Source organism: Apium graveolens, chromosome 9 (genome assembly GCF_009905375.1).
Source record: "Apium graveolens cultivar Ventura chromosome 9, ASM990537v1, whole genome shotgun sequence".
NCBI classification, from domain to species: Eukaryota; Viridiplantae; Streptophyta; class Magnoliopsida; order Apiales; family Apiaceae; genus Apium; species Apium graveolens.
The window spans coordinates 154,188,938-154,205,904 of NC_133655.1; the positions used below are offsets into that span (position 1 = coordinate 154,188,938).

The 16,967-nt window shown below is 36.2% G+C and overlaps 1 protein-coding gene across 4 annotated transcripts; it reads left to right on the plus strand.

Annotated features, from left to right (window-relative positions):
• The first annotated feature begins 7,470 nt into the window (after nt 1–7,470).
• LOC141682587 (histone-lysine N-methyltransferase SUVR4-like) lies at nt 7,471–16,743 on the plus strand. 4 transcript variants are annotated; one of them, XM_074487278.1, is made up of 9 exons: nt 7,471–7,585; nt 8,134–8,344; nt 9,315–9,495; nt 10,280–11,142; nt 11,565–11,830; nt 14,935–15,001; nt 15,132–15,182; nt 15,899–15,992; nt 16,312–16,743. In XM_074487278.1, exons 2-9 carry the CDS (start codon nt 8,153–8,155, stop codon nt 16,341–16,343), a joined length of 1,746 nt encoding a protein of 581 aa, XP_074343379.1. In that variant the 5' UTR covers nt 7,471–7,585; nt 8,134–8,152; the 3' UTR covers nt 16,344–16,743. The 4 variants fall into 4 exon arrangements, 3 of the variants coding, with proteins under 3 accessions (XP_074343379.1, XP_074343378.1, XP_074343380.1); XM_074487277.1 differs by lacking the exon at nt 7,471–7,585 and having other exon boundaries at nt 7,644–8,344; XM_074487279.1 differs by lacking the exon at nt 7,471–7,585 and having other exon boundaries at nt 8,223–8,344; nt 9,320–9,495.
• Nucleotides 16,744–16,967: the final 224 nt, after the last annotated feature.

Here is a 16,967-nt window from a genome sequence, read left to right on the forward strand (position 1 = left end):
TTTCAAGTGTAATCAGAAAGGGCACTATTCGAGGGAGTGCCGTAACCAGCCAGCAAGAGAGCAAGTGAGCAAGGATCAGCCTACCCGGAATCCAACAGTTAAGGTTCCAGCCATTGGATTTACATGCTTTAAATGTGGGAAGCTAGGACATATAGCCGGGGATTGCAAGACACCAGCCCTAGTCGGTAATGCATTAAGGATTATGGGATCTACTCCAGTAGTGAATGAGACTCCAAGGGCTGGAGTTTTTGATATGTCTGTGAAGGACGCTATTCAAGACACTGATGTCGTGGTGGGTATGCTTAATGTGAATTCTTTATGTGCCAAAGTATTAATAGATTCGGGAGCAACTCGATCGTTTATTTCTCAAGATTTTGTTAGTAAGTTAAATTGTCCAGTTGAGTATTTAAATGAAATAATGACTGTGGAATTAGCAAATCAAGAACGTGTATCTTTTAATCAAGTTTGTGGGAATTGTGAAATTGAGATTTCTGGTAATAATTTCTGTGCGGATTTGATACCTTTTAAGCTAGGAGAGTTTGACGTTATCTTAGGAATGGATTGGTTATCTAAGCACGATGCCCAGATAGACTGTTGTAATAAGAAGGTAATTGTAAAGATGTCAGACGAAAAGATATTAACGTTTAAGGGCCAGAAGCAAACAAAGAAGTTCTTAACGATGATCCAAGCTAAAAGGTTGCTACGACAAGGATGCGAGCATTTCATTGCATATGTAATTGATAGAAGTCAGGAGCCAGCAAAACTTGAAGATATTCCGGTAGTCAATGAATTTCCAGACGTGTTTCCCGATGAGTTGGACTTCCTCCAGACAGAGAAATTGAGTTTTCAATCGACTTAGCACCTGGAACGGGACCAGTATCCAAGGCCCCGTACAGAATGGCGCCCGTCAAAATGAAGGAATTTGAAAAGAAATTGCAAGAGTTGTTAGAGAAAGGAGTAATCAGACCCAGTGTATCCCCGTGGGGTGCACCGGTATTATTTGTCAAGAAGAAGGATGGGAGCATGAGACTGTGCATCGACTATCGAGAGCTCAACAAGCTTACAATCAAGAACAAGTATCCATTACCTCGAATTGATGATTTGTTCGACCAGTTGAAAGGAGCCAAGTACTTCTCCAAGATTGATTTGAGATCGGGATATCACCAACTAAAGATTAAGCTAGAGGATATACCAAAGACAGCTTTCAGAACACGGTACGGACATTGTAAATTTTTAGTGATGTCTTTTGGATTAACCAATGCCCCGACAACATCTATGGACCTGATGAACATAATTTTCAAGTAATACTTGGACAAGTTTGTTATTGTGTTTATAGATGATATTTTAATTTATTCAAAGACAGAAAATGATCATGCAGAACATTTGAGGATAACTTTAGAGATTTTGAGGAAGAAAAAGTTATATGCTAAATTCTCGAAGTGTGAGTTCTGGCTACAGGAAGTTCAGTTCTTAGGACACATAGTCAGTAATGAAGGGATCAAAGTGGACCCGACAAAGATTGAAGCTATTACAAATTGGGAAAAGCCGAAAATACCGAAAGAAGTAAGAAGTTTCTTGGGATTAGCAGAATATTATCAGCGATTTGTTTAAAATTTCTCAAGGATTGTAACACCATTGACAAAGCTTACACGAAAGCATGAAAAGTTTATATGGAACGACAAATGTGAAGAAAGTTTTCAGGAATTAAAGCGAAGATTAATCACGACACCTGTTTTGTCACTTCCAGATTACCAAGGGAATTTCGTAATCTATAGCGATGCTTCTCATAAAGGACTAGGATGTGTTCTGATACAGCACGATAAGGTTATTGCATATGCGTCAAGGCAACTGAAACCACACGAAAAAAAGTATCCTACTCATGATTTGGAGCTAGCAGCCATAGTATTCGCTTTGAAGATTTGGAGACATTATTTATATGGAGAAAAATGTGAGATTTATACAGATCACAAAAGTTTGAAGTACATATTCACACAAAAAGAGCTTAACATGATACAAAGAAGATGTTTAGAGTTGATTAAGGATTACGATTGCACGATTAACTACCATCCCGACAAAGCAAATATTGTGGCAGACGCGTTAAGTCGAAAAGAGAAATTGAATGTGTTATCAGTACCCGAGGAGATATACAAGGAATTTCAGAAATTGGAATTGGAGATCAGAGTTTGCAAACCTGATGAAGCAAAAGTGTATAATATGACTTTCCATCCAGAGTTGTTAGAAAAGATAAGGAAGTGTCAGGAGGAGATAATGGATCATGAAATTAATCATTTGGTAGGTGAAGAGTTGTGCACACAAAAGGATGATCAAGGTATTCTTAGGTTTTCTTCTAAAATTTGGATTCCTCCAGTAACGGAATTGAAGAATGAAATTTTACAGGAAGCTCATAATTCAAGGTATTCAATCCATCCAGGGAGTACAAAGATGTACAGAGATTTAAAAAAAATTATTGGTGGCCCGATATGAAGAGAGAGATTGCTGAATGGGTTAACAGATGTTATACATGTCAGAGAGTCAAGGCAGAGCACCAGAGACCAAGTGGATTATTGTAGTCATTAGAGATTCCAGAATGGAAGTGGGAGCACATTGCCATGGATTTCATAGTCGGATTACCAAGGACAAAAGCCAATCACGATGCCATTTTGGTTATAGTGGACAAACTTACCAAGTCAGCTCATTTTCTGCCTATAAATGAAAGATTTTCACTAGACAAGTTGGTCCATATGTACCTGAAAGAGATCGTAGTTCGTCATGGAGTTCCTGTGTCTATCATATCCGATCGAGATCCGAGATTTAATTCGAGATTTTGGAAGAGTTTTCAAGAATGTTTGGGAATGAGACTGAATATGAGTATGGCCTACCATCCACAGACGGACGGCCAAAGTGAACGAACAATCCAAATAATTGAAGACATGTTACGCGTTTGTGCTATTAATTTCAAAGGAAGTTGGGATGAGCATTTACCCTTGGTAGAATTTGCTTACAACAACAGTTATCATGTCAGTATTGCGATGCCACCATATGAAGCTCTTTATGGACACAGATGTCGATCTCCAGTATATTGGGATGAAGTAGGAGAACGCAAGATACTTGGGCCTGAATCGGTGCAACAGACAAAGGAAGTTGTTGAAGTTATCCAGAAGAGATTAATAGCAGCACAAGACCGTCAGAGGAAGTATGAAGACCAATCAAGGAAAGATATGGAATTCGAAGAAGGAAATCTAGTATTGCTGAAAGTGTCGCCGTGGAAGGGATTGACAAGATTTGGGAAGACAGGAAAACTGAGCCCTAGATATGTCGGACCTTTTGGGATTCTAAATCATGTTGGCAAAGTAGCTTATGAGTTGGCATTACCCCCGCACATGGAGCATATTCACAATGTTTTTCACATATCGATGCTTAAGAAGTATAATCCAGCCTCCAGGCATGTAATTGAGTACGAGCCAATAGAACTTCAAGCAGATTTGTCGTATGTAGAGAGTCCGATAGAGATTCTAAAAGTGAGAGAGAAAGTGTTAAGAAATAAAGTGGTAAAGTTAGTAAGAGTATTATGGAGAAACCCAAAGGTTGAAGAGTCAACCTGGGAGTTAGAGAGTGATATGAGAGAAAAGTACCCTCATTTGTTTTCTTAGGAGATTCTGAGGACAAAATCCTTTTAAGGGGGAAAGGATGTAATATCTGGGATATATTGTGTAATTATTGGGATATATCTGAGATTCTGACCCGGGTTTGGAGGGCGCCATAAAAACAGGCCCGTTCTTGGTGCTAGTACACGCCTCCTACGTACCAGCTTTCGTGTGGATACCTCTACGGCATAGATCGTTAAGGCGGGATACGTGGTGTTCAGTTAAAGCTAAGATCTCCTTTTGACAACCATAATCGTAAAGATCTTTAAGGTAAACATCTCATCCATGAATTAAATATTGTTTTTCACATGGATCTTGCGGTGGGTTTCGATTTATTCTGTTTTTACGATTTTATTTATTATTTTCGCTGCGTTTTATGCCTCAAAACCCAACAAGTACTTGGATACTCGTCCGCCCTTTCATCCAGCATGCTCTTTAGACTGTTAGAACAACGATTAATAGAGAAAGAGGAAATAAAAGCTATACCTTGCAGAGAGCGAATTGTAGCCCTCTTGTGCATAGCCTCCATCATGGAGAGAGAAGATCTGGTGGGACCTTGACCTTGAGAAATATTTGAAAAGCTTGAAAAGTTGGGAGCTTGAGAAGGGCTTGAGAGAATTTGAGAAGTTGAGAAATGAAAGTGTGAATGAAAATGAACACTTCTCATCTTCTTTTATAGGGAAAGAGCTACCTGCTACAACAGGTCATAACTTTGCCTAGTTCGCATTAGCAGGTATCTCTCGAAAGAATACCGGAAAATGGTGGAGAAAAATGATCGAAAAATTAGAAGGGATGACATAATAAACGAAAAAAATGATGTAGGACACCGCTTATCGTATTAGTCATCCGAGAAAAGCCTGGATGAGGCTAAACACAAGTCATTAGTATTAGCTAAGGGTTGAATACGCTAATTACCATGATTGGCAAAGCTTATAAAGATTATAACAAGATTAGTTTCTTAGATGAACAAGTTTCGTGAAGGCCTGAGTGCTCACGAGAACGAGAAGAGAACGTTCTCCTCACGACTGATCTGACTACCCTGCAAGAGACCCCCAAGACCTACTAAGAGTAGACCTCGCTGACCAGGATACAAATGAAGCCTTGAGGCCGACCAGGAGCCTCTTTAGGATATCCAGAGGGCCCCAAGGCCTACCAAGAGCAGACCTGGATGACCAGGCTATAAATGAAGCCTTGAGGCCGACCAGGAGCCTCTGTAGGAGAGCCATGAGGCCTACCAAGAGTAGACCTGGCCGACCAGGAGCCTCTGTAGGAAAGCCCTAAGGCCTACCAAGAGCAGATCTGGCCGACCAGGCTACAATTAAAGCCTTGAGGCCGACTAGGAGTCTCTGTAGGAAAGCCCTGTGGCCTTCTGAAGTTGTTCCGGTGGCCCTCCAGTAATTTTTTTTACGAATTCGTAAAAAAGGTTGTCCTCCAACGGATGCGAGTTTCGCGAAGACTAGGACGTCCACGAGAACGAGTTCCATAAAGATCAGAGCGTCAGCGAGAACAAGTTCTGTGAAGACTAGAGGGTTCACGGAAATAAGTTTCGTGAATAGTAAAACGTCCACTATAGCAAGTTCGGAGAACTTTTCCTTCCGGCCGACTAGACTACCCTGAGAGTGGCACCAATGCCTACCAAGAGCAGGCCTAGACGACCAGGATACAAATAGAGCCTTGAGGCCGACCAGGAGCCTCTGTAGGAGAGCCTTGAGGCCTTCTGAAGTTGTTCCAGAGACCCTCCTGTGAAATCTCTTGGAAAATTTCTTGGAAAAGATAAGTCTCAACGGAAATAAGTTTCGTGAAGACTAGAACGTCTACGAGAACAAGTTCGTTGGAGTACAGAACATCCTGTAAAACAAGGTCGAACAAGTTCAATAGAGTACAGGACATCCTATAAAACAAGTTCGATAGAGTATAGAACGTTCAGTAGAATGAGTACAGAACGATCACTGAAACAAAGATAGAAGAACCACAAGGGACTCTAGGACTACCATGAGATTAATTCCATGGATGATCAAGAGCAAGAAAAGCCTAGCAGAATACATAAAGGGCTTGAGTCCGGGTAGAAGGTTCTGCAAAAAAAAATTGGAACAAACACCCCTGGCCAGCAGGGGACAGGAGGTCCTGCCCTAGCCCGCCAGGCCTGGCCGAGAAGGTTGCAATGAAGCCCTTAGGCCGAGCAGGACCTCCTGCAGGCTGCCCTGCAGAAGGTCTGGCAAAGTCCCGGCGACCCTCCTGCAAAATTTTTTGATTTTTTTTTGCAATAATGGAAAAATAGAAAAAATTCATTTTTTTTTAAATTTTCTAGATTTTAAGATTAGCCCGATTAGGGCCAATTAATGTATATTACACGTAATTAACCCGGATTAGGGGAAATTATTGACTCGTGTGATAACATTAGCCTCGACTAGGGCCGTTTAACCTATTCAATCACCTGATTATTGTGAATTCGGGATAATTAGTGTCTTATGCATACTAATTAGTACTGATTAAGACAAATTAACCCTGATTAGGGCAAATTAACCTCGATTAAGGCCGATTGGTGCATTATAGCTTAAAATTATGCTCTTTTAAGCCTAGTTAGCAGCTTGTACATGGAAATTAGCCCCGATTAGGGCCGATTAGCCCCGAATAGGGCCTATAAGCCCCAAATAGGGCCTATTAGTAGCTTTCACCCTGTAATTAACCTTGACGAAGGTTAAGGGGTGATAAATGTTCGCTTTTTAGTCCTAATTGAGACCGTTTAGTGATAAACACTATCCAATTAGCATGTGTAAATGCCTTAAGTATGTAAACCCGCACTATATAAGTCGTTGTAAACGTATAGGTCGCTCCACACTTTATGATAAAACGACGACACCCATGAAGGGCCGACACCCATGGAGGCCGATACCCGAGAAGGACCAAAAGTACCGTGAGTCGCGAAAAGACCATTATAAATTCCACGAAAACTCAAGCAATATTCCCGGAAATTGGGGAAAATCATATGGATAGAAAATACATCCTAAAGACACATTAAATGTCACATTAATTACAATTGGGCTTCTTGTCTGAAGTCTAGTACAGACCTGTCTGGTCCAAGCTCGTAGCAGACTCAAGACGGTCCATGTAGTCAAGGCCCACCAACAGAGGTCGTCAAAGTCCACGAACGTAAGCTGTTCACGGACTAGGCCCAATACGGCTGGAAGAGTAGAGATATGTGTCCAAAACGGACTCGAAGTCTTACACAAAAGGTTCTGGAGTTCTTTTCCTTATAGGATTCCTAATTGCCATATAAGTTGGAGACTTGTCCACCAAATCTCCTAACACAAGTCTAACCCTAGACTTACCTCTATATAAAGGGCTCTACCCCTCATCCTAAAACTACATTTTTTGGCTTGATTCTCTACCACACAGAGATACGTAGGCATCTTGCAAGTACCGATAGTCCCGAATGCGAGATCAACCATTAAAACTCGAAACTCACAAACCCTAGAATTAATTATTAACGCACTCTAGTTTTTATTTCACAACATTAACCGATTTTAATACTTTAGGGTTCAATAACTCTAAATTTAAGTTTAAAAATATTAAAATATTTATCAATATAAATAAAAAACGAACAAAATACCCGTTACAATAACGTGTCATACTTGAAAACATAACATTATCTACGATTTTTGGTAAAAAAAAATACAAATAAGCACTACAAATCACATTTTTCTTTCAAAACCAAATATGAGAATTGATTTTGCATAAAAAAAGTAAAATAAAATAAAATACAACTTGAGATTGTGCTAAAAGAAAAGATTGGACAACATTCCATATAACTTATTTTAACTCCAAATACAAACTATGTCAAAAGAAAATAGTCCAAAACAATCAAAGTATTACTTTTCTACCAAAAAAAGGGCCCTAATTAAGAACAAAAATCAGATCCAGATCTAGATCTGAGATCTCAGGTATGTATAAAATCTTGAAATCTTAGTTGAAGTTGGGTATGATTAAGTTAGACTATTTTGCTCCTGAATTACATATTTTTTTTTGTAAATGGATGAAGAAACTGTTATATTCTCGATGAATATTGTGGTGCATCTTGTTAAAAGTGGTTAAATTGTGACTTGGACCGGTGTTTGTAATCAATTGCATTTAATCTGAAGACTTGTGATGTTGTTGAATCTAGTTATATTATACTTAAATCACTTCTTCTTATAAATGAATGTACATATTTTACTACTATTTGCTGAATATTCTGTTGCATGTTGTGTGATAATTTAATTTTATTTTATTTCATTATCTTTTGGCCAGACAGATTATATAGTTTTCTCCATTTTAGGACTTTTAAGCTGCTCATTGTCTTAAGTGATATTGGTTTGTTGTAGATTGGAAGTATCTAAATTTCTTGATGAATCTGGTTAAATTACCACTGCTATTTGTATATAATTTGCCTTTTGTCATAAGAGGTAGAAAACATAACTTTGTATATTTTTTGTCTACGGCATTGAAACAGAAACTGTTTGTGCATACTGATGGCACTAAGATCAGTAGATCCTAGGGTCAAGAAGGCCTTGATTGCAATGAGGGAGTTGGGTATTTCTACAGAAACTGTGAAACCAGTACTAAAGAATCTGCTAAAACTGTACAACAGAGACTGGACGCTTATCGAGGCAGATAATTATCACACTCTTGTCGAGGCTATTTACGAATTGGAAGATGAGAAGGTTTGCTTTTACATTCTCTCCATGATAATTTTGTGTCGCTGTTGCTTGCATGCTTCTCAACTACTCTCTGTCAGCACTTGATTATGTTTCACAATTCGTATCAACTTTTGGATCAAATACGTTTTAGGGCACAAAAAATATGGTTTCATGTTCAATGCAAGTGAAACATACATTTTTGTTCCTCCAAAAAGAGCAAAGTATGTCGCTAGTGGATTTTCTTTGAGGATGTTAGGACATGCAAAACACATGGCACACTTCCTGCAAATAAAAACCGAGACTGATACTAGCCGGCACAATTATGGTTGTCCATAGATAGATGAGATCAGAATGTAAAAGCAGCGGAAGGGAGTTTCCTGTTTTATTCATTGATCTTTAGATGGGTACAGAGAATACTTGTTGCTGATAGTCAATAAGAATATGTGATAGATTAAATTGCATTATATTGTATCTGGAGACTGGAATGTCTTATAGTCCTTGTTGAGCAGACATGAGTTAATTGTTTGGTGAAGCTTGTAACTGTAGTTGCACAAAGCTTGAATTAAAGTCTATTTTATCAATAAAGAGTATATTGACTGTAATCATTTCCAGTCTCGGGTGTCATAGACTTTCTTAGTTTGCATATATCAATAATGTGTTGAATGTAAAGTATCTTGGATAAAATATTCTGATTATTTATGTGCGCCTTTAAGCTTTTCTTCAATCTTATGTAATGTTATTTGCCATAGGTGCAGAAATACCTGATATAAATTTTTGAATTTTTTTTTGCGACATTGGTTGCAGAAATATAGGCCATCTAATGTGATAGGACAAAGTGGTTTTACCATTAATCTTTTCCACTCTGTAACTATGTTAAGGTTATTATGTGCATCCTCGTCTGAGTAGTAAACTTATGTTCTTGAAACAATATTGTGAACAAGGATGCTTTCTTGCAAAATGTGTTGAAATTTTTTGTACCTACTTCCTTGACTAGCTAAGGGATCAGAAGAGAAAAGGCAAGTGGGTGGGTAATGTGTCTGAACCTCCAACGAAGAAAATCCATGCACGGTTAGAGGAATGTCAGAACTTTGATGATGAAGGGACAGATTCTGATAAGAAACTCAGCGTTAATGGAAATACAGATTTTGTTGTGCCAGTAGCAATGACACATTCAGGTAACCATTATCTGCATTTAATAATCAATGTGGTGGCATAGAGAGCATTCTCATGGCGCATTTTCACTTTTTGGTAAACAGCTGCTGATTGACCATGTCCACTCCATGTCAACTATCACTATAATTTACTTACTCAGTTATACAAGTACAAATGTTTCATCTACATCTAATCAGTAAGATATCATTTATCACTTCATATTCACAAGGCTGCGAATCAGTTTAGAGCAACTCCAACCCAACACTATAGTACTATAATAGTGTAAGTTTTGATGTAAAACCAACTCCAACCCAACACTATAATAGTGTCAAAGTTACACCAAATAAATAGTGTGACACCATTTGGTGTACATTTGGTGTGATTTTTACACCAATTTGTTGTAATACATAATTCCTACTATGCTTTTGCCTTTATTAACAAAAACAAATTTATTCCCACCATATTCCATTTATGTCCTATTATAGCCAAACAAGCTACTTGCTTTTGGAGAAGTAAGAATATCATATTCTTATTTAGACATTTAGTGTAAGATATAGTGTAAATTGGTTGGAGTTAATTTTAAAAATGGGGTAATTTTGACACTAAAATAGTGTAAAAGTTACATTATTTTAGTGTTTTGGGTTGGAGATGGTCTTATTTATGAGAATTTCTTTAATTGTGCCAACAATGTGGTAAATTTCCCTTAAACTTATTATATCTTATTGCCAAATATACACGTGTCACAACATTCTTTGAAACTATAACTGAGTCATTACCGTGCTTCTAATTGATTGTTAAATCTTCTAGGTTCATTTAGAGTTTCCTCAAATGCAAACAATTACAATTATGTTAGTGAGGATGTCACTGATGATTGTTTATCTCAAAGCTGCTGGAGTTGCTGTGGAAAAAATTTCAATTTCATGTTTTCACCCTCTGGAGACATGAAAATTTCATCAAACTGTAATCGCGCTGCTGTGCAACAACCCGGTCTTTCCATGGACATGCAGTCAATTCTGAAAGCTTCGGAAAGTAAATTTTTAAGGTCAAATGCAAGTGTCAGATCTCAATATTCAGTAGTTAACTTGGTAAAAGAACTGTGTGCAAGTTATTTAAAACAGATAGATGGTTCTACAGATCATTGGTTAGATTCCGGTTGCAGTGGGAGCTACTTGGGAATGGAAGGATGTAATGACATAAGTAATGGAACAGAGAAGGTTAAAATACCACTGGTTGATGATTTTGGCAATGAGCCTGTTCCTGAATTTACGTATATCCCGCAAAATACAATTTATCAAAATGCGTATGTGCATGTGTCGCTAGCTCGCATTGCAGATGATGACTGCTGTTTAAGTTGTTCTGGAAATTGTCTTTTATCCCAAGTACCTTGTGCATGTGCTCGTGATACAGGAGGAGAGTATGCATACACAAAACAAGGCCTACTGAAAGAAGAATTTCTGACATTATATATTTCTATGAGCTTAGAACCTCACAAACACTACCTGTTTAAATGTCAAGATTGCCCTTTAGAGAGGGCTAGAAATTCATGCAAGCCTGAACCATGCAAGGGTCATTTAGTCAGAAAATTCATCAAAGAATGCTGGAGAAAATGTGGCTGCAGCATGCTATGTGGGAATAGAGTTGTACAGAGAGGTATTACAAGAAAGTTGCAGGTGAGCAAGTTTGTCCCCGTCTTGTTTCTTCAAATTTAGTTTGCATTATGTATGAAATGGTGGTGTTAAGCAACTGTCATCAATGTTATATATTGGAATATCAGAACTATAAATCATATATGGCCGTGAAAACTTTAGTATATCATGCGATTATATATACTTTATAAAAAATATTTTGGAAAACTTTTGGAATGTTATTTGATAACATGTATTGTTTCTGTATCTTGAAAAATTTTCCCTGTGAAATTTGGCTATCTAAAGCTACAAATCATTCAGTTGGCCGCAACCTCATCTCTCTTTTTCTTGCCATCTTACCTTTTGTGACATATCATTGTAAATGCAAAATAATCTTAGTTACTGGGTATTCTTAAAAAGATACAGAGGTTTTTTTGTACCAAAATTTAATTGCCTATATGAAGCAGGTATTCTTGACTAAAGAGGGTAAAGGTTGGGGTCTTCGAACACTCGAAGATTTTCCCAAAGGTGCTTATGTATGCGAGTATGTTGGAGAAATTTTAACCAACATGGAATTATATGAACGGAACAAGCAAAGTGATGAGAATAAGAGGCATACATACCCTGTTTACCTCGATGCAGATTGGGGTTCAGAAAGAGTTTTGAAGGATGAAGATGCACTTTGTTTGGATGCAACATATTATGGAAATGTTGCACGGTTTATCAATCATAGGTAATAACTCTTATTTAAGACATGTGATGTGCATACTTTGATAGTCCTAATAACCTTATTCAGGACTCATGAATATTTTGGCCATTATAGATATGATATATGGTATGGCAAGACATGGTATGATCATGAACAGTTGTATATTTGTTTTTAATAATGTGAAAACATTTTTGCACTATTGTTGACACCTTTTTGTTTTATCCTTAGTGTACAATGCAACTCCGTGATTCGCACTCACATTTTAGATAGACAATGGAATTAATATAAACAGTTCTCAATGTAGAACTAATATAATCTGCTTTCTTTGTAGAATTTATTATAGATAAAACATAAGTATATCTGTACTTATCAATACGTAAGATTTTCTCTAGATTTTACACTATTGTGTTTTCATTATTTATCTTTTCAACTAGACAAAGGAGGAGACTCTTATCCCCCAGAGTTATCTTGATTTATGACCCATCCAGGAAGCACCATAAGTGAAACGTCTGCTTGATAACTTACCTAAATCTTTATGAATGTTGCTTTGACTAGTATCTTTTGGAGAACTTACTATACCTAATACTATTTTATTGAGAAACGGACAATTAAATTCCCCATCAGAAGCATCCGATCTCCAATTTTTTTTTGTTAAGTTCAATCTCCAAAATCTAGTGTTCGTGAGAAAGTTTGAAATTATGCCTGAAAATCGTCTTTACTAATAACTGAGTTCTAGAGTTGGTGTCCATACTCCCTCCTTTGCTCTTGATAATATGATATTAATATAGGCTATGACATCCAATGTTGTTAAGTGTTTGACTTTACTGGACTTGGCATCTCCTGACTATCTGCTATTTAAAATTTCAACTATACACTTCCAACTGACACTATGCTTACCATTGCTAGTGTCTTTAGAGATCTTTAGAATTATTTTCATCCACAATCATCTTAAACATGCACTTTATTCTAGACTTTGAATATATGTGCTGAATTTGGTTGTTTTATCATGTATGACAATTTAGTTTACTTATAACTGTGTTATTCTCTATAATTGTATGAAGTGTTACTTTACATTATATACCATGTATATATGTATATTTACTTGTCTGACATGAATCCGTGCATTACGTGTGTTATGCTTATGCTGCTTCAGGAGGCCTTTGCGCTTCAGCGTGCATTGCGTGTTCAATAACACTGCTCTCAGTCATCTGTCTCATCTCCCACATGGAATCTTCTGTTCAATTCCCATGATAGACCTAAGACCTAAGCTGTTTTATTGCTGATTAATCTGTCCTCTGGTTCTGTTTATTTACTTTTTAAACAATGTGTTGAGGACATTAATTTTCTGTAGAATAGATAGGTTGTAATATTCCGTCGGGATGACATAAATCTATAATGCTAGATCATTACGGTTTTTATACATTTTGCTGATTCCAGAGTATTAAACTATCAAATATCTTAGTTTAACTTCGATAACAAATTCAAAGACAAATAATTTTTTTTGTAAAATTATGTATAAAGGAAATATACATCAAGTTCCTCACTTCTTTCATTAATTCCTTTCTGCAATAAAACGGCAAAAGGAGGCAACTATAGTAATAAACTATAGTAATGCAAGCAAAGGCAACTATAGTAATGCTAGCAACCCTTCCACGGTGACATAAAATGTCCTCTAGTTCTTTGTAATATAATTATACGATAATGCCATCTAAAGTCCCAAATACAGTAGACGCTTGTAGGCGTGTGAAGGATCCCAAGGGATTTAATGGAACACATATATGGCAAGTGTCAAAATAACAAACCAATAATAGACCATTTGTATTGAAAAGAGTAAGCTTGACATGACTTCTTCAAATATGCAGTAGCATGATTTTTGAACATCTCTCCATCAATATCACTCTCATGAACAGAATTGTAGATTGTCTGGGATGACTAGCATCCCCATAATTAAGTGAGCCTATTAAATCTGGACTGTGGAGTAGTGGTTTTTCAGGACTGCAAATTTGTAAAATAGTAAGTTTCGTATCTTTTGGCTAAGATTATCTCTTTGCACATGAAGCAGCTCCTGGAGTTCTGGTTATAGCTGGTTTCTTTCAGTGCAACTTGGAGAAATTTAGATCATTTGCATTAGGAAGATTTTTATTTTGTAGATTAAAATGATGCCATAACGATAAAATTGTGTCTATGCTAGCCTTTTATGAGCCCATTTATCTGAACTCTTCAGGTGGTTCTTTATTTGCGCAGATTGGTATCACCAGAAGTCCAGAATAGAGGATATTGGTTCAGACTTGAGTTTGAGACACATTGATGTTAGTATGTTACCACATATACAATTAAAATTTCTTCGAGATCAGTATAAGTCCAGAATAGAGGATATGGGTTCAGGCTTGAGTTGGAGACACTTCGTTGTTAGTATGTTACAGTACATTTCTTAAAAATCAGAGATTTAGGGGTTTTGGAGTTCTTAGACTGTCGTGGCCTTTTAGTTGTCTAGATCTAAAGTTTATGATCAAAAGGGAGAGCGATGTTCAATTTTGGTGTTACATTTTGTAATTTAGTTTTCAGATGAAGTTAACCTTCAGCTGTTCTAGTCTACCAGTATTATGTATTTGTTTTTGCTCTGGATTTCGAATAAATGAGTTGTATGTTCTTTGAGAGAAGACTATGCTCGAGCACACTATTGTTTATCAGTTTTATATGTAATTCCATACAAAATAAGCTAAAAAAATATATTAAGAACACAGTAATGGCCCTTGTTTGTTAGCTACATGATTTTACGTTTGCTGTCTTTTCTTCGAAAGCAATAAATTTTGCTAAATTTAAATTCTCACATAATATTATATTTTGTTGTATCCTTAAAGGTTAAGTGGAGTTTCATCTTCCCTTGCGTCATGCAACTGTACATTGCAGACTGAGTCTTAGTATATTGTAGGTATAATTTTGTCTTCTATGTAATTACAGGCACTTTTCGTACTATGTTTTTTACCAAATAATTCTTTAGAGAGTTCACTGCATCACTTGCAAAATTATTGCATTGATTTAATATGGAAATGTTTGTATGTTATATGTCCCCAAGATATCTAGTTTATAAATCAAGTTTATCATTCTCTTTATTTTTATCTTTGTAGATGCCATGATGCAAACTTGCTTGCAATACCTGTTGAAGTGGAGTCTCCTGATCATCATTACTACCATGTATGAAGCAAAGTACTCCGTGTATTTTCTAGCAGTAATTGGTTATTTGCTATTATGTTATCACTATTATCTTGCTGTAGGAACTTTGTTGATCAAGTCGATATCTTTGCTTTATTTCAATATTTTGCAGATTGCGTTTTTTACCAAGGAAAAAGTTAGTGCTTTGGAGGAGCTAACTTGGGTAAGTTAATCCAACAAGTACTTATATGTTTTAATTCTTCATATACTAAACTAAGGTGAATGAGACCCTTCTTTGGCTGGATCATATTAAATCTTACAGATGGAAATAGTAGGGGAATTATCATATGTTAATGTAGTACATAAGCAGATAGCAAAATTCTATATATGTGGGTAGGTCTTACAGAATGAACTTTATTTGTTGGGGTTGGGGGCAAATTAATTGAAGTTTATTGAGCTTTATGTAAATTAAAATATTTTTTCTTGGGTTTTGTGTAATAATACAATTAGTTTAGAAGGCATACGTTTGACTCTTTAGGACGCCACCTGCACAATATACAGGGAAACTTGGTTGCGGATTAGTATTTCCTATCTTTCATTTGTCTACTCGAGTTCGCCTATTTCTTAATATTAGTTCGTACTCATACCCCCAGTTTAAGTTTCTAGGCCGTTTTAGCAAGCGAGAAATTATGTGATTTAAACCAATATATTGATGTATCCAAGATTAGGCGAACTGGTATATTAGGATGTTTTATGATTACTCGGTTTTCATTGTAAGCTAAGCTGTGTTGCGGTATATATATCACTGGCTTTTAATTTCCATCTGTTAGTGTTTGTTAATAATGCAAGTGCAAGAATTGTCAACTACATGTAAACATATAGAGTAAGGACGAGTGGATTGTTAAGATGCCTTATCATCTGGTTTATTATCTTTTGCAGGACTATGGGCTAGATTTTGATGATCAAAATCACCCTATTGATGCATTTGAATGTTGCTGCAACAGTCCATTTTGTCGAGGCACGAAGAGAGAAGGTGAATGTACATTATATTTTGGATTATTTCTTTAAAATAATAACAATAAGTATTAAAATTTCTCTAGAAATAATAATAATAGTAATAATAATAATAATAATAATTATAAATATTATTATTATTTTATTGTTATTATTATTATAATAATAATTTGTATGGAGTAAATAAAAAGAATACTTGAGATTTTATTGAACATGGACTGTTTTACTGAACATGGACTGATTGCGCATCATGGACATATTATTTCCGTGTTAATTGCCTTGGGTTTCTCAGTTTCTCTATTTGTTCTTAACCCTGTTTTAAATTGAATACCTGCCAGGTTCAAGATCCTTGGTAGTATATCAGGGTTAAGCACTCGAATAACTAATATCAGGAGTTCATAGCTTCTTTGGAAGAGACCTTTTTGATCTGGAACTGAGATTCCAGGGTGCTGTCATGCATGATAATGTTTTTCTAGTGAAGAAGTTCCAATAATTTCTTTTACAGATACTTTGGAAGTCTGACATTAGGGATACACAGGAAGTCTTTTGGATTGAATTCTTATTTTTAGCCCCTAAACTCGTGCAAAAAAAAAACAAGTTCACAGAGGGAAAAACTAGGTGATGCAAATATAAAGTTTAAATACTTGTACCATATCTTGGTCAATTTTTGTATAATGTCATGATATTATTATAAACGTGTTAAATGCTTGTTTGGGAAACAATTGAAGGACATTCATATGAAATGCACATCACCACATCCCCTTTTATAATTTATGATTCTAGCTGACAGCCTGTGAAATGCACGGGCTTATTTTAATTCTTATAATTTTATATATATTTGTAATTTTGAATAAACATATGTCATTTTGATATGATATTCTGGGTCATTCTGATTTAGACCCATAGAACTCATAATGAGGGTTTATCTTATTATAGATGAAATTTTATTACAACATAAAATTTTATCTTCACTAAACTTTTAAAGCTGGAGTAA

Excerpts from the sequence above, each read along its gene's own strand:
- LOC141682587 (XM_074487278.1), top strand. The coding sequence starts at position 8,153 with ATGGCACTAAGATCAGTAGATCCTAGGGTCAAGAAGGCCTTGATTGCA. Across the intron at positions 11,143-11,564 it reads GTATTACAAGAAAGTTGCAG|GTATTCTTGACTAAAGAGGG; the intron begins GTGAGCAAGTTT and ends TATATGAAGCAG. Across the intron at positions 11,831-14,934 it reads GCACGGTTTATCAATCATAG|ATGCCATGATGCAAACTTGC; the intron begins GTAATAACTCTT and ends TTATCTTTGTAG.